The sequence below is a fragment of the Odontomachus brunneus genome, unplaced genomic scaffold (genome assembly GCF_010583005.1).
Source record: "Odontomachus brunneus isolate Ranch 3 - 2012 unplaced genomic scaffold, Obru_v1 Obru_scaffold_036, whole genome shotgun sequence".
Taxonomy (NCBI): domain Eukaryota; kingdom Metazoa; phylum Arthropoda; class Insecta; order Hymenoptera; family Formicidae; genus Odontomachus; species Odontomachus brunneus.
The window spans coordinates 861,543-876,225 of NW_022639486.1; the positions used below are offsets into that span (position 1 = coordinate 861,543).

General features: G+C 51.4%; 1 protein-coding gene across 5 annotated transcripts in view; it reads right to left on the reverse strand.

Moving 5' to 3' along the window:
- The window catches only part of LOC116843857 (zinc finger protein castor homolog 1-like), a 193,656-nt gene that overhangs the window by 44,552 nt on the left and 134,421 nt on the right, over positions 1-14,683 (reverse strand). For 4 of the 5 annotated variants that reach the window (XM_032814693.1, XM_032814696.1, XM_032814692.1 and 1 more), the window contains 3 exons: positions 13,835-13,902; positions 12,548-12,987; positions 11,298-11,592 (listed from right to left, as the gene is read on the reverse strand). In XM_032814693.1, coding sequence (XP_032670584.1) covers positions 11,298-11,592; positions 12,548-12,987; positions 13,835-13,865 — 766 coding nt within the window. In that variant the 5' untranslated portion in view covers positions 13,866-13,902. The remainder of the gene's footprint in view (positions 1-11,297; positions 11,593-12,547; positions 12,988-13,834; positions 13,903-14,683) is intronic. The other variant, XM_032814695.1, reaches the window with a different exon arrangement.

The following is a 14,683-nucleotide window of genomic DNA, read 5'->3' on the forward strand; positions in this document are numbered from 1 at the left end:
GGGGGGGGGGGGGGGGGGGGGGGCAGAGAGAGAAAGAGAGGATCGCGCGGGCGAAAGAAAGAGAAATGTTAAAATAGAAACGAAAAGAGAATAAGCGCGGGGGCAGGAGTTCACGTGGAGCGCAAGGGGGCCTGAGGGAAGAAACGCACGCGCGCGCACGCACGTGAGGAAAGGAGAGGGAGAAAAAAGGGCCAGCGAACAACTGGCTGCGGCCGAAGCCAGAGCTGCGCTCATTTTTTCTCGTGGCCGAACCCGAAAACCCTTTTATGCCCACCCAAGATTAATTATCCTCCATACTCGAAAAATGAAACTGGCCGCGAACAAAGGAACGCCGCGCGCTACTCGGCGGTCCTCGCGCTCACGCTCACGCTCGCGATCAGCCTCCCTCGCCGTCCAATCGCCGTTCGTTCGCGCTCGATTCAACGAGGGCTCCCACGAGACGAGGAGGAATCCTCAAGCAAACGGGCGCGGATTATTTGCGCGGAGATATGACTCAAATTAAACACTAAAACCTATACTCGCGTTCCGCAAGGAGAGCGCGCCAAATTGCAGACCTCTAAACTGCTGACAACGTCTAGTGTAATTTCTTCGATCACAAAAAGACGCGAGAGGGAGCGGAGGGAGGGGGTGCCGCAATTAAATGATTATAATCAGTACAGCGACAGAACAGCCGAACGGTGAATCATCGCGGATTGAACAAAACGAAAACGGCAATCTGTCCGCATTCCGCAATTTTCTATAATGGAGCGGGCTCTCTCGAAGTTCGCGCAGCTCAGAGGGGAACAAGAGGTCCAGGAGGGTTCGGCAAGCGTATAAGGGGCGGGCGGGAGAGGCAGGGCAGAATCTCGTTAGACTGAAAAATTCCACGGCACAGATTTGAATATCGCATAATGTCGTATTAATGCCGGAAATTCGACTCGACGGGGCCCCTCCCGGCGCGGTAATGGGGCTCTCTGAAATTTCGTGGCGACCCCCATAAAGCGGTTTCGCGTATGGAAAACGTGTCGAGGCAATGAGCCCTTCCCCTTTCCACGGCTGGCCTTCTGCCAGCGGGGCCTTACGACGTAGAAACCCTAATAATTCCCTGACAGTGGCCTTTAGTCTCGCCGTTTTTGCCGGGGCCCCGAGTTTACGATTTTCTCTCTCTCTTTCTCCCTGCGGACGCGGATGAGACGAGAGGGAAATATCTTCTCTGATTATTCAACACATATGCAAATCGGACCGGAATTAATCGCACCGCGGCGAAATCGCACCCGTGATGCATCTGTGTTGCCTCGCCTGTCGACTGCGACTGGGCGCGCGTGCGATCAGAATTCAATATAACAACGTATCTGATTTCGATTTTCCTTTCCTTTGTCATTTCCATTATTCTCTCCCTCCGCGAATGTTCCTAATAAAAGAGTCTAAAAATAACGGAGAGGTGCACAATAGCGTGTGGAATATTTTCCGTCGAGTTATGCAAAAATAATTTCTTTACATCGATCCTCATTCGCGTTTGCCGCGCGTTTGCAACTCAGCGAGTTTGCGCTTTTCGGCCTTTTTCTGGAGCAAGCGGTGGCCACAGCGGGAGGAAAGGGAGGAGCACCGCGCGCACATTTCTCTTATTTTACCCGAGGTCGGGTCCCATCGCCGCGCGTCCTTTCTTTTTGCTTGACATAATTTAAAATTTATGAGTTCGAGAATCGGTTATGCGCGGCCATTCTCTCCTTCTCTCGTCGCTCTCCTCGCTCTCTCTCCTCCTCCTTTCTCTCTTCTCATCCTCATCGTCTCTTCGATCGCGCTTCTGCCCGTCGTCCCCCCGGCAACCCTTACGGACCGCCGTAGTTTCGCCGCAGAATTTGAATATTAAGATTAGGCCAGCTTTAATGCCTCCTGCTTGCGAGCTCAGGTCCTCTCGTCTCTCTCGTCTTGATCCGTTACGAACACCGAGGAAATTCTCCGCGAAATGTTTTCATAAAGCATGCACAGCCACGAGAGCTGTCGGTACCACTCACCGCTGTATTTGCACGAGGAAGCCTCTCTCGTCGAATAAGGATCGCGCGACGTTCCTCCTCCTTGTCACCGATGCAAAGTAGGACGTGTCGCGCGTAATTGGCGCTACGTACGTCGTATTTAACCGCTGTGCCTCTTAAACAGTTTCTCGCCTTCCCATCTTCCCCATTTCCTCCGTGCCCCTCGCAACGTGCTCGACGAAGGGCACGCATCCTCGCGGAAAAATCTACGCAAGTTTCGCGGATCGACGATTCCAAGGGGAAAGAAAAGGAAAGTAAAGGAAAAGAAAGGATGCACGAGCGAGAGAGCGACGGAGGGAAAGAGAGACAGAGAAGAAGAGAAAGAAGTTCATTAAGACCGCCGATGCCACGGGCACCGTATTAGGTTGGACAAACTGGTTTTCGCGGGTCTTTTCTCTCTCTCTCTCTCTCTCTCTCTCTCTCTCTCTCTTTCTTTCTTTCGCTCCTTTGCATCATCCGACGCATCGGGCCCGGATAAAAGGCTCCCGAGATTCGGCATGGCCCTTAACCCTTTATTTGGCAATGTCGCCCTGGAGCAATGCGATTTCTCTAGCCCTTCTTGAGAGTCGGCGATATTTCGCGCACGACGTTTGCGGTATTCGTTGGTTTGCTCATCGCGAAAGGAATTCCCGGATATCTTACGTGCAACACGAGCGTGTGCCATTATCGAATGACATTCATTACTGAGTGATGAACGCGAGATAAATAAATAATTACGAAGAAACACATAGAATGACTCGACTGGCGCGATCGTTCGCAAACTATTAAAAGAGCAACGTGACAACAATGTCGAACGAGGAGACATTGATTTAAATATAAACGATCGAGCGTTCGCTCGATCTCGTTCACCGCTGACGATCGGCTCTAAAGTCGACTTGTGGGCCGTTAATTTGGCAATTGGCTGTAATAAATACTTGGCAAAGGCGCGACGGATCCTCGCGCGGCTGCCAAGTCCGACACCGTCGACGGTGTGCGGCGTGAACCGATCGACGAAAACCTAAAGAAACACTCGCGAGATGTCGAAGCAAATGTCGCGCGACAATTCACGCTTTTTCCCAGGACTGTACCGGCCATGTGTTTTCGGGTGCCCGCACTCCCGCGAGATAGTCGATGTCTGTTCTTATTTTCTCGCTCGTCAGTCACACCAGCATCATCTCCAGTGGGACTTGTCTCGAAATGCTTCGGAATCGGGACGACGTCCGATCGAGGGCTTGGAGGGTTATCGACACCCTCGAGCATCTTTTCCTCGCGGACGAATCCGCGCTCTCTACCTGCGTCCCTCTTTCTCTCTCGCTGCGCGTTCTCAATTCGTACAATTCAAATAACCCAGTGATAATTAAGACTAATTATCGTGACCTCGCGTTTAATTGCAAATGGTACTCGATTTGAATACGAGAAACGAGCGGCGAATTTGACCTTCCAAATAAGAACGATTTGAGAGTTCACGAGCCCAGTTGGCGGGGAGGCCAACACCATGAGGTAGCTGGCCGTGAAGAAGAAGAAGACAACCACTACAACGACTCACGACGACGACGACGACGACGACGACAACGAAGATCCTTCTCGGCTAGGAATGCCTCCTGATGGATTGGTCATCCGTGATTAATTTGACAAGCTGACTTTCTGGTTTTCGGAGACTGACAAGGGGCCCACGGGCCTCCGTGAGGCCTAATGGGCCTTCTCGGCCACGACTACTTGGCTCTCTCTCGGCGCGTTCGTCGTATCTCGGCGCACGTATCGACGAAACCGGAGGTGGGATCGTTTGAAAAATTAATCGAGCCTGCGGAGTCTCCGTGGAAATGCTAATGGAAGGTCGCCTTTTTCATTCGACTATCGACACCGCGAACGGGGCGAGCAAAGAGATGCCGCGAATGAGGGGGCGAGGTAGAAATCTTGTCTTCGTCATCCGCGGGACGACCTCAATCTTGACTCAATAATCGATGATCTCGGGGAATCCTGCGGGCGGGATTCTGACGAAAATCCGTCGCTAGCTTCCCCGTGATGCTAATAACGCGGCCGTAATCGTCGTTGGAGAAACCGGAAATGCTAATGGAACGGCCCTCGCGACAGTTCGCTTCAAGATATGCAAATTTCCTAACAATGAGACGCCGATCCAGGTCTGAAGCGACCCGAACGATCGCTGTTCTTCCGCGCGTGATGATGCTCGAATAGAGCGGCGGAAAGCCGATTTTCACGAAACGGAGCTTCTCTCAAGCGCTCCAGGCTGCAGCTGAACCGGCGGAGGCAGCGCGAAAACCGGTACTCGTAAAAATAAAATTATCGCGGATGCGCTGAGACGACGACGACGACGGTGTCATCCGCTGGGATCCCGATCCATTGATTCGATGAGAACTACTTGTCGCCGGCGTCGCGTCGGCGAGGACGGCACAAAGACGGGGACGGCCGTAAAACTCGCACCTCGCGCCAACACGGCGCGAGTGGATGCACGGCGAAATAAAGTAATAAAGCGATCGGTGCACTTACCCCGTGATATTCCTCGTCGCGACGCGAGAGATGTCGAGAAAGAGCCAAAAGAGAGAGAGAGAAAGAGAGAGAAAGAAAACACGATCGTAGTCGTTCCAGCGAGAAATCGCAAGAATCCTGGCGCGAATTCTCGTGCGTTCCACAACACGTGTGCTCTCCGTGTTGCCGTCTCTCCGTGCGCGCGTCTCGGAAATAAATCATTAACAAATTACGACACACGCTAAAACATGCCGCTACCTTAGGGCGTGAGTGAGCCCGCGGGTCACGGAATATTTCGTGCGGCGTTGACGTTTATCGCGTCCCTTAATCTGAAACTAATCTAAGATTGGAAATTTAACTGCCTGTTTAGCCGTGCAGCGCGCCAGCAGCTCTCCTCCACGGCCGGCTCTCCGTTTAATGAAATATCGGCGAACGGAGTCGCATCTGCTTTATTGCGATTTTACGCACGCTCGCGATTGTGCATTTTCGCGCGGTCGTGGCGAAACGTGTCGGATAATATCTTTATCGGGGTGCCAGACGATAGGAGGGAACGATAATTGAGGTACCGTTGAAAAGTGCGCGGTGTCGTACGGTGTTCGTCATCGGCCGGGCCGGAGCGCCCGTAGGAAGGAAAGAGGAGAACGCACTCGAGATAGTTGCGCGTTAAACGGCGACGGGGACACGAGGAGAGAAGAAGCACGAGTTCCGGGTTGACAGTCGTCGGACGGGGACGAGAACCGCGGGAACGGGAAACGGCGAGAGCGAGAGAGAAAGAGAGAGATCGGCGTAGCGCTGGAATTAAACAAATAATCTTCGGCGAGCGGGGAATCCGTTAAGGCACGAAAGTACACGGGGCCGGTAAAAGGAACCTATTGAATTCTAAATTTAAACGAATGTCCAAGTGTCAGTGAGCTGACGGGCAAAATAAACAAGATGCCGCGGAGTGGAGGAAAAAGAGTATGGAGAACGCGCTCGCGGAGAACGAACGGGAATGGGAAAGGATTTCACGGGTGGTATAATATTCCTTGGTCCATTTCTTTTTTCTCGCTTCGCCTCACTCAATCTCAGCGCTAATTTGACCGAAGGACGAGGACGAAGCAGAGGAAGGAACTGCCGCGGATGTGGGTGCCGTTCGCGATTTTCTGCCGATGGGAAGGCGCTCTCTCTCTCTCTCTGTCTCGCAAATCGCGCGTTGCTTCGCGCTACTCTCTGCGAACTCCGTCGCGGAAATTCCCGCGCCATTGACGTCGCCCGACAATATTTCGCAAAAACGTCCGCTCTCTCACGGATAATAACTGCTCATAATCGGCGGCTTAACTTGATTACCGTTCTATGCTCACTCGTCGTCGCTCGTCGAGGCCTCCGTGCTAAAGTTCACCGATACGTCGATTTATAATCGCGGCGAAAAATCCCGATTCTTCGCAAATAATCGACTCATGACGCAGACAAGCTCGTTAACGATTCCAATCGTGCTGGTGTCGATCGATGTCGAATAAAAAATAGAGAGAGGAGGAGGGAGAAGAAGAAGACAAGATTCGAGAGATACGTATAATCGTTGCTAACGCAGGCTGCTGCGAGGACTGTACCGCGTCCAACGTCAATAGAACCCCACCGTCTCCCCTCTGGCCGCCGCTCTCTGACTCAGAACTTTAATTGGAGAACAAAAAAGCTGAGGAGATCCAATTGACCCGGAAGCGGACATCAACGCGACGCGAACGACGACTGTCGTACGAATGGTAATGGCGATACGTAAACCTCTAAATGAAATTGACCGTAAAGGGAAAGACGAAAATTCACGCGACGATCGCAAACGACCGTTCGATTGGCTTCGCTGAACGTCAATCTGCGAGCTTACCTTCAATGTTGCGAAAAAATTCCAATCGTGGAAAATACCGGCCGTGAAATATGTTCGAGGAGGTCGACGAGAAAAAAGGAAGAGAGAAAGAAGGGGAGGAAAGGAGGGAGAAGAGGGGAAGAGGCGAGAAAGACGCGATCGACGGGCGAGGGGCGCGCGCGGGTATCGACGGCGGGATACGATGATGATGAAAAACGAGGTACTTTCGAGGATCGATAGAGAAAACGCGACTCGTACGCAGGGCCGTACGTAGAGGGAAAGATAAAGAGAGTAGGAGGAGAAGGACGAGACGACGGGTCCCCTTCAGGGGGGCTCTCGTCGTCGTGGCAGCACGTGTGTAGCAGAAGCATAGCCGGGGCCCCAGTTCGGTCCGTGGCTCGTAAAGCCTTTCATAAAAGCTTTCATAAAACGTTTCACGATCTCGTCGCACCGAGAGAGAATCCAGCGCCGATCAACGTCTCGCAAGGTTCGCGGCGTCGATCTTCTTCCTCCGCTCCTTCCACTTGCTCCTCTCCGTCCCACGCGGCGGCAAATATTCCCGCTCGAGAGCGCGAGATATACACTTTATGTGTTCTCGTGAAAATTTCGCGCCGTTAAAAATCGCAATTAAGCGACGTCATTGGCGCGGTGACGCTTCTTGACAGTACTATATTTGGAAGTAGTCCGACTAGAAACTCATTTCAGATCGTCCTGATCAGGTTGGTACTAGTCAGTTATTTGATTTGTAATGGTTGTTGTCGAGTCCTGGCGAGTCATGTAACGCAGCGTAACGATCAGGATCTTATTATCAATTAAAAGGCTTATTCATAATTAAAATATTATCGATGATTAGGACCCGTTAAAATCACCTCGTATAACAAGATAACTGTTTGGGACCAACCTGATCATGGGATAAATTTCTAGTCGAGAGATGCGATGCAAATCACTCGGAGAATTTCACAAATTCGTCGTTTCTTATCTTATATCGTGAAATAAATTGACATGGAGAAGAAAATGACAATGTGAAGAAATTTTCGCTCTCTTGCTCTCTCGTTGCTCTCATCCTCCATTGTTCCTTCGATTTTTCACTTGCGCATTAAAATTCACCGCAATTCAGCGACTGGTCGAACACCTGAAGTCTTCAACGCCACTCGTGATCCGATGCGAGGGCTCTTTGTCCCCGAACGAGGAGAGGAAGCTCCGATTTCGATCTCGCAACGATTCGTCCTCGGGAAGACCGTCATACCTAACTCATGCGAGCGAGGTACGCGCTCGGGAGACATAAAAGCTCGTAACCAGGCTACGATCCAGACTCCCCGCCCCGGGACCCCTCGCCTCAATACCGCCGCCGATTCCCCGTTCCTTTCCTCGCGCGCGCGCGCGCGCGCTACCAACGTCTCGAATTAAACCCGACCGGCAGATACGACAGATTCGTTGAATAGCGGTCGAGTTAGCTGGCTTTTTGAATCCGGCGTCTCTTAACGAAGGGGTTTGCAGCGGCCGTTTCCTCACGGTGATGTCTGAAGAACGCAGGCTCGCTTTTCGAAACGGGAACTTTTTTGTCGCGAGAACTTTTATTGAGGAGGGACGCGTTCGGTATTTTTCGTCAAGGTTTGTAGCGAGCCGCGCGAGATAGAGATCGAGAAACAACCGGATCGAGAAACCGCCCCGAGCTCTGGATTTCTTCTCCTATCGGCGCGCTCGACGGGGACACGTGTGTGTACCTTTTCGAGTAGATAATCATCCGGTATAACGTCGATTACTTTTTAAGGCGTCGCTAAATTGGATGACGATCTATATAGAGAAAGGGAGCGAAGGGAAGAGGAAGAGAGGGAAGGAGAGAGAAAGAGAGATAGCCGTGTCGATCGCGGCCGGTCCGCCGGCCGATTTCGAGGACGCAGCGGATTTTCTCGCCCGACGGGTGGCATTCGACGATCATTCTTCCGAGTCGGCGCTGCGGACGGATATCGTTAAAAAACGTAACCGAGCCGGGGGAATCGTGCTATCAGTTAATGAATCTGGCCCCTGCGACGGGACGACGCTCGGGGGCACGAGAGAGGAGAGGAGGCCTGTCTCTCGAAGTCTCCGCGGGCCCTGACAATGGAGGCGTCCGACGAATTTCGAAAAGGACAAAAATAAAAAATGATCCTGCGCACGCGGACGCGAGAGAGGAAGTGGACGGAGACGAAGGAGAAGAGAATATCCTCTCTTTCTCCTGCTCCTGCCTCCTCTGGGTCTCTTGGTCTCTCTCTCTCTCTCTCTCTCTCTCTCTCTCTCTTTCTGTCTCTCCTGCGCGCTCCTTCCAGCGAGTCTGCGTGCCTGCCCGCTGTCCGTCCGACTGTCCGTCTTCTCTTTTCATCCTTACTGCCTTTTATCCTGGTGGAATGATTAATGGGTTCACGGAGGCACCGTGGTGTCTGCCCCTTCGCCCCTCGCTCGATCCTCCCTTCGAACCTACGAAGCTTCGCCCGTCGTCTCTTCCCTCTTCTTCCGCCCGCGCGCGCGCGCATGGTCGACTTTTCTGGTTTTCTTCGCGCCGGATTATCGGGCCGTTCTCGCTCTCAGCGTGACGGTCGCGTGTATAACACCCTGGTCACCCTTTCTCTCCCTTTGCTGTACGTCTCTTTAATGTCGCGCGGCGCCACGAAATGGAGCGATCGACTGGACACTGAGAGTCACGACAGATCGCTTTGACAGCTGATCGTATCGTGCGCTTAGAGACAGACAGACAGAGAGAGAGAGAGAGAGAGAGAGAGAGAGAGAGAGAGAGAGAGAGAGAATGGACATATAGGTCACGTATGTAAATTCACGCGTTTATTAACTGCTATGAGGAAAATGAGTGACGCGCTTGGTCAGCAGGGTCTCGGATCGTCCTCTTGTGCGCGGCGCATTGGATATGCGAATAATATGGAATTTCATCTTCCCCGAGGTTAACGCGAAACGACCATACGTCCCGAACGGTACAAACAAATACGTAACATATTTACTCGTGCGATCGCCGAGGCAAGGTTCACACAGAGCCGAGTGACGTTCGCGGAGAGAAGTACTGTTCTCTCTCGGCTTTTTTGCCGTCGTGTAACGTGTCATTGTCGAGAGGCGCTTTAGCGCGCTTTAAACTCTCTTTTGCATGATAAATTACGCGCGATTTTTGTATCGATCGCGACGATATGTCGCGCCGCGAGGACTTGTCTTTTGTTCTTCGTCACGTAGGTGGAGGCCAGCTGGTAGACGCGACAATGAAAAGGAGACGCGGCTAAACCGTAGTTTCGGTTTTTGTCATTCGATAATATCATAGCAGATATTGTATCGCGTTCTCCTTTTTTGTTCACACTGTATCGTGTCGCGTATTGCACCAATCGACAGTTTGTCCACTGGAGCTTCATGTTAACTATTGAACCGCTTCAAACTTTAGTCGACTGAAATCAATCAATTAGTCGTCGTATATGTAATCACGAACAGTTTTATCGATCGTTAAAGTCAATTATTAATAAAATTTTTATTCGATTGATTATACCTTGATCGATAATTAATGTCATCAATCGATAAAATTATTCGTGATTACGTATACGACGATTGATTAATTCAGGCTGTGGAATCATCGATTATTTTGAGTCAATGAAAATATGAGTCGATTAATACTCAACACCGTGGTGGCTCAAGAAATTTTAAATTTCATCACTATTGCTTTTTCATAAGAACTCGCGTAAAAGAGTGAAGGGAAATTCCATTTGGATTGAAAATGCACAAGCTGATTTATAATTGTCTCGCTTGAGTTTTCAATTCGCTTCAGTATCGCAATTAAGATTGGCAGAATGCGCGTTTCAACGACGGGTTTTATACAAAGAGGAGATCGAAGCGATTCGCGCCCGAGGTGTTAAGAGGAAAGAGCGCGTAACCCAAAGCAGCGCGCGCGACTCGAGAATTCCTGGCTGCAGGGAATTCTCGAGAGCGTCAACCCACGCGCTCGTCGCTCGCGCAACGGGAAACGATGACGCTGGCTGATCTCGAAGGCATCCATCGATCGCGGGTCGGGCAGTCGACGCTTAGCGCAGTCGGACCGACCGACTTTATGAGTTATAAGTCGGCCATCTTGCGAGAGCCATCACATATTCACGTGCGCACATATGCGATGCACCGGCAATATGTAAGTGCCACATTCTGTTCTGGTGCACGTACAGTCCCGGCTGAAAGCTCCGGCCGGAGCTCAGCCGGGCCTCCATCATCCGGAGTGCGCAACTCGCGCGTATCGCGAGAAGTGAATTCGTTTATCGCGATACCGGCTGACGTAAGCTGCCGCCGCCGCCGCCGCCGCCGCCGCCGCCGCCGCTCGGCGGAGGCTTCTAATTCGCATTGTATCGAACGACCATCGCGGCTACCGCGCGCGATCGCTGATTCCCGGCAGATCAACGGGAAGCTGCTCCGTCGCTCGTTAAATCGCTGTTTCCTCTTTTCATCATTGCAGATTTCAAGAGAGAGCGAGAGTTTGCCGAAAACGTGACGATATCATCGCGTTTTGCGTCGAATCGTAAATCCGACGGCGAGAGACAGAAAGAGGGAGAGAGGCGCGAAATTGATCCCCGGCCAAGCTCGATCGCGAATGTCGGCCAGCCGCGGCCAACAATCGACCCTGCGCCAACCCCGAATTCAATGCCAACCAATCCGCGTTCTCTGATCCGCCGACAAATTTTGTCAGATGCCGATGCAGGCGGTTCTAATTGCTACTCGATTCACGAGGAAAGCGCGCGAGCGGCTAGGATCGTCGATCATTTCAACAGCCGTCTATATTAATTGAAGATAGCAATAGCTTCAATGGCGTTCAGAATCACGGCGATGACTCTGGTCTTTCGTACGACAACTGTTCGAAAGAATCGTTGAGATCTAATATGCGAAAATTGCTCGTTCGCGTCGGCGAGATCTCACGGATCATCGGCCGCCAGCTCGATCGAGCCTGAATCGCCAACAATCGTTGGATTTTGGAAGGTACTAACCTTGAGTCTGCTGACCAACACTCGGGTTGAGGAACGTGGGCGGCAGTTGCCTGCTGACCGACTTCGCCAGCTCGCCTCCTGCCAGCCCATAGATCGCTAGGAGTTCTTGCATCGTCGACTCCGCGTATTCCCTCATGCCCTCGAAGGGCTTCCGCTCCTCGATCTCGGCCTCGCCATCCGCGTCGTTGCCCCGCTCGTCCTCGAACTGGGTGTCCTGGTCGTCCAAACGAGACGACTCCGCGTCTAAGACGGCGCTGCCGCTCCTCTCCGACGAATCGGAGTTTGGACTTCTCGCCTGTGTATCGCAGATAACAGATACTTGATCATCGCGACTCGAAAATTAATTTGCGAATTTTAATTGCGAGCTTCGCGACACTGGCGCTAATATCGAGACGCTCGAAAATAAGCATTTTGCATGATAAATATTCACTGAAGAAAATTAAAAGAAATTAATGAAATATAGATAGAAAAAAAACCGGCGAGCAGTCCACAAAAAATTTCGATTGTGGAACTCATTAAATTCACCAACGAGATAAGAAATGGAATATCGAACATTCAAACAATTATAATCTCATTCTTGATGAAATCCTCTTATATAGGATTTCAAGAGGATTCTCCTAAAAGCAAAAGAAAAATATCCGAAGCACAATATCCTTAAAGTTGAAGGACTTTCATCTTTAATCTACAATATCCTTAAAGTTGAAGGACTTTCATCTTTAATCTACAATATCCTTAAAGTTGAAGGACTTTCATCTTTAATCTACAATATCCTTAAAGTTGAAGGACTTTCATCTTTAATCTACAGTACAAAAGTTTCATTCTTAATAGAAATTTCTTCTAGTAAAAAGGCATTCAAGTAAATATTCCTCTTGATCCAAGAGGAAAATATTAGAGTATCTAGATTTTCGATTAATAGTCCACTTTACTAAAAGAGAGATATTCTTTCGGAAAAAAAGACTCAATTAGAATATGAGATAATAGAAAATAATAGACTGCAAGTAGAGTTCCTTTTTAAGTGTGTTGGAATATTCTTCTATTAGTTCAGCAAGAATCCTTTTGAGGGCGGTACATAAGAAGATTGCTAGAGATGCGGTATTTTTTTTAACACGTCCAAAAATCAATTAAACATTTCGCGATATGTTCACAAGTAAATGAATAGAAAATAAAAATTGCGATAGAGGAGAGGAATGACAATAAACATTCTACGACAAAAATAAATGAAAACGACTGTCGGGTGAATCGCCGCTTACCTCGGTGCCGGGAGAATACAATTTTTGCGACCTCAGCTGCTCGAGGATGAACTTGTGCCTGAGGGAGTCCGCACTGTCGTCGTCGGAGGAGGGCGGCCTGGTGGTGACCGAGAGATCCATCGGGCTGACCTCGTTGTTGTTTAGCCTCTGCTTCGATCTCTCCTCGGCCGGCAACAGCATCGTCTTCCTCTCGTACTCGAGAATCTCGCTGGAGCTCTCCTCCACGACCTCCGGCTCATCATCGTCCCTCTCGGACTCGTCCGACACCTCCGCCATCCGGCTGCTTATAGGCTTGAAGTTCTTCCGCTTGTTCCGCGGCTTCTGTATGCTGCTGGTAATCTGCAACTGCGCCTGGGTCTCGTACTGGGAGTCGCTGTCCTGATCGGCGGCGCCCCGTCGGGTCGTCGCGTAGTTGTAGACCGAGTCGGAAAGCATGTCCGCTGATGAAAGATGGAATTCATTCGATCGCTGTCTCGTTTAGGTTAACCGCTAATCCTACCGTTCCGGCCGATCTTACGAACACGCGCCAACACGGGCTCGCTTTTCGAGCTAGCATCGCTAGCTCGCTGAATCGATCTCTCACACGCAGCCCTTCGGCTCCGTCGCGAATAATGACTCGGGGACGCCGAATAAGAATGGAAAGCGACTCGGGCGGCACACTGTCGCGGAGTACTCGTTTTCGCGAGACGGAGAGGTGACAATGGTCACTAATTCCAAGTAACGAATACCGCGACGTTTCAAGGCGATGGCGCGCAACCGTTGCCCGTTTCTCATATCGCAGTTAATAGATATCAACTTTTAGCGTCAATTACAATCCCGCGAACTCGAGCGCTCGGCGGACGTTCCCGGAATGGATGCGCCCGTTCGTTCGCTCGCTCGCTCGCTGCCGGCGAATAACGCGATAGTTTAGCAAAATTAATCTCGCGATTCGCGCGCGTGTCCGTCCGCGGCGCGTCGCACAACAACTGCTTTCACTTGGACGGGCCGGAACGGCCATTCGCGTAGGACGAATTCCCAGCACGGTTGCGGAGACTCATCGACGTAACAATCGCCAGCACCGGGATCCCTTCCCGGCATCAACATTCCACGAATCGCGGGGATTCGCATAATTGTTGCAAGCCGGACTATTGTTGTTAACGTTACGAGCGATCGTGGGCGAGATCTCGAAGGATCTCGGGACGATCTCCGTGCCGGGATGAGTTTATCGTTATTGTTACGCGCAGAACGGACCTCCGGCATTAGCACGCTATCTGATATTCGGCTTTTGAAGCTAAAGAATGGTCTTACGCGGGCCATACGGGCTGGTTACGGCGGACATCTCGAACCTCGCGAACCAGCCGGCTCCTCAGCGCATCCTGCAACAGAAAGCGAAGGGGAACGTTACTCAAAGCTGTCGAGCCGCGGATCGCGAATTCGCTTCCCACGTGTTCCGCTGACTCGCGAGAACCGCTTCCAAGGAGCGGGGCACTATCTTCCCCGCGGGAAACGCGAATCAACGGCTGATATCGCATCTTCCAGTGAAAAAGGAGTCGCGAACAGCGGGTTGGCAACTCTCGCGAGCCGCCACAGTTTTGACGCGTCGCGACGATCGACCTATTTTCGATTGAGGTCCGCGACACTCGCGCACTCCGCCGAGGTTCGCCGACGACGATGTTTGCAGGTCTGTATTAGACTCGAGAAGGCAGCTATGCGAGAGAATCGCGAAAACGAGGCGAAAACAAAGGCACGTCGCCGTAACAAAAGCTGCGGTGATACACGAGCGCCGTTTGGTCTCTCGGGCGCGATAACGTGCGAGTGCACGACAATTCGTTTCTCAGTTATTGGAATGCGGCCTTTAAGCCCATTACACGCCGTCGCGCCAGTCCGGCGAAGGTGCACGAGAGAGGAAGAAGAGCGGCAACGAGACACGCGGGAGAAGACACGAGGAGAGAGAAGGAGAGAACACGGTCGACGGAGGGAAAAAATGAGAAATGAGAAGGGAACAATAAAAGGACGAGGAGCGCAGGAGACGTGATAAGCATTAACGTCCGACCAATCGAAAAGGTTTATCTCAGAGGGGTTATATCCGTACTAACTGTCATTTCATGGCCTTACGGCTCTCCTCGGCTGAGAGACTCTCCCCCCCCCCCCCCCCCC